Source organism: Engraulis encrasicolus, chromosome 17 (assembly GCF_034702125.1).
Source record: "Engraulis encrasicolus isolate BLACKSEA-1 chromosome 17, IST_EnEncr_1.0, whole genome shotgun sequence".
Classification (NCBI taxonomy): Eukaryota; Metazoa; Chordata; class Actinopteri; order Clupeiformes; family Engraulidae; genus Engraulis; species Engraulis encrasicolus.
In genome coordinates this window covers 27,902,158-27,904,657 of record NC_085873.1, presented here as the reverse complement: position 1 = coordinate 27,904,657, position 2,500 = coordinate 27,902,158, and the positions used below count along the sequence as shown (strand labels likewise).

Sequence of the window (2,500 nt, the reverse complement as noted above, 5' to 3'; positions counted from 1 at the left end):
TTTCCTGAAGGTTAGCTCATCAGCGGTCTCCTTATCACCAGCTCATGTTCCCAGATAATCCCCACCACTACTGCTCCTGTGGTGTGCGTGCGTGCGTGTGTGCGTGCGCGCACTTGTGTCTCACTACTGCTTGAAAAGGAGGGTGTGAGTTGAGTGTGTTCCTCCACTATTTGGCCCTGTAACTTGCTCACACACACACACAGGCGGTCGCACACTTGCACACAAACACACACATACTCAAATGTCCATGCCTCAAATGCATAGATGTACACACACACATACCACAATCATACGATGCTATAACCTTAGGGCTAGACCAGAAATATGTCATTAAGAAAAGTTTTCAATTTGTTTTCTACGTTCTTTCACTCTACCTTTCTTTATCTCTCTCTCTCTCTGTCTGTCTCACCCCCGTGTCTCTCTCAATCTCTCCTTCCCTTGTCATCACTCTCTATCTATTCTGTTCTCTTCCATTCCCTTCACCTCTCTTTCTCTTTCACTCTATTGCTCCCTCTCTCTCCTCCTCTTTTTCCCCTCTAATGATCTCTCTTATTCTGCTTCTCACATAGGCCAGTCATACGATCTGGGCCATCAATCACCTTTAAAGCTCCCCTCTGGCTGCGTGTGGACAAATTCTGGTTGCGTACGCTCCCATTTAAAACGGGGGGCAGAATGCGGTGCATTTTCATATCCAATGTCACACAAATTTGCGCCCGTACATACACACACACCACGCACGCACGCACGCACGCACGCACGCACGCACGCACGCACGCACACAGAGGCATACTCATAAACATACAGACACTTACACTTGCACACACACACAGACACACACACAGACACACACACTCAGACACACACTCAGACACACACTCAGACACACACTCAGACACACACTCAGACACACACTCAGACACACACACACACACACACACACACACACACACAGACACACACACACACACACACACTCACACACACACACACACACACACACACACACACACACACACACACACACACACACACACACACACACACACACACACACACACACACACACACACACAGACGCACTGGTGCGGGCAGCCACACACCTTCGAGGCTTAAATTGTTTTTTTTCTCCCTCTTGACAAAAAAAGGAAAGGAAAGTTCACCTCTGGACCTGTGATTGGGTGACGTGAGGGTAAACTTACAGTTTCTGCAATTAGGCTTTTGGCAGGTGGCCAGAACGCCACAGACGGCAGCGTCTACAAACGCACACATGCGCACGCACGCATACACACACACACACCACACACACACACATACATTTGTCTGCGGTGACGGTGGTCCCCCCCAGGGTTGGACTTGACCCCTCACCCCTGCACCATTTGGCTCCGGGAACCATGTCAAACACGAGACGGTGTCTCTTACATTTCGGGTGTGGCGTCTGTCTGTGTGTTCCCTGCGCTGAGCTCTCACATCTGCCCTGGCTCGCCATCTGTCTTTCTTTCTTTCTTTCTTTCTTTCTTTCTTTCTTTCTTTCTTTCTTTCTTTCTTTCTTTCTTTCTTTCTTTCTTTCTTTCTTTCTTTCTTTCTTTCTTTCTTTCTCTCTTTATTTACGGAATATTCTGGATTCAGATGGAATATTATCACTATTCGGTCAGAAACAAGTTCCGGAATATTCCTCTTTAAATGTCTGGAGGAGCAGTGTGCTACCAAAGTATTCCTGGAATGCAGTCATGAATGGAATTCATAAAGAGTTGACGTAACTTGTGTGCACACACGGAATACTGCTCAAACGCAGGATATGCCTCGCATGTAAAAGCGGTCACTGTCTCGGTCTTAGTATCTCTCTCTACTATCTCTGTCTTTGTATCTCTCTCTCTACTATCTCTCTCTGTTCTCTCTCCCAGATGATTTTCCTGTATTGAGAGTGTGCAGAGGGGAGATGTTGTAGGAAATATTTTGTATGTTATGAACTGGTGGTGATGTCCAATAAATGAGTTTTAAATCTCTGTTCTCTCTTTACTGTCTTCCCACAGTATGTTATATTGTATTTCAACTGTTTCTACTGTCTCTCTCTCAGACGTTCACTCTCAACTGTACTGTGACATAAAATGTCCCTGTTTAACCATCTCTCTCTCTCTCTCTCTTTCTCTGCCTCTCTCTCTCTCTCTCTCTCTCTGTGTCTCTCTCTCTCTCTCTGTCTCTCTCTCTCTCTCTCTTTCTCTGCCTCTCTCTCTCTCTCTCTCTCTCTGTGTCTCTCTCTCTCTCTCTGTCTCTCTCTCTCTCTCCCTCCCACAGATCGCCTTCTCACAGCACAACAACTTTATGGACCTTGTGCAGTTTTTTGTGACATTCTTTAGGTAAGCTCTTCATTTGTTTCCCTCACATTCACGGTTTGCTTTCTTTGAAGTATTGTACATATTTTTTTCATTTAAATTAAGTCCCTTCTTTTGTTTTCGCCTCAGAAGACAACCATGGCAGGAACATGACAATACAGAGTTCAAAG

The 2,500-nt window shown here is 45.8% G+C and overlaps 1 protein-coding gene across 4 annotated transcripts in view; it reads left to right on the top strand.

Moving 5' to 3' along the window:
* atrnl1b (attractin-like 1b) overlaps positions 1-2,500 on the top strand; it is a 302,089-nt gene that overhangs the window by 181,626 nt on the left and 117,963 nt on the right. For all 4 annotated transcript variants that reach the window (XM_063220554.1, XM_063220555.1, XM_063220557.1 and 1 more), the window contains one exon: positions 2,293-2,354. In XM_063220554.1, the coding sequence (XP_063076624.1) occupies positions 2,293-2,354 (62 nt within the window). The remainder of the gene's footprint in view (positions 1-2,292; positions 2,355-2,500) is intronic.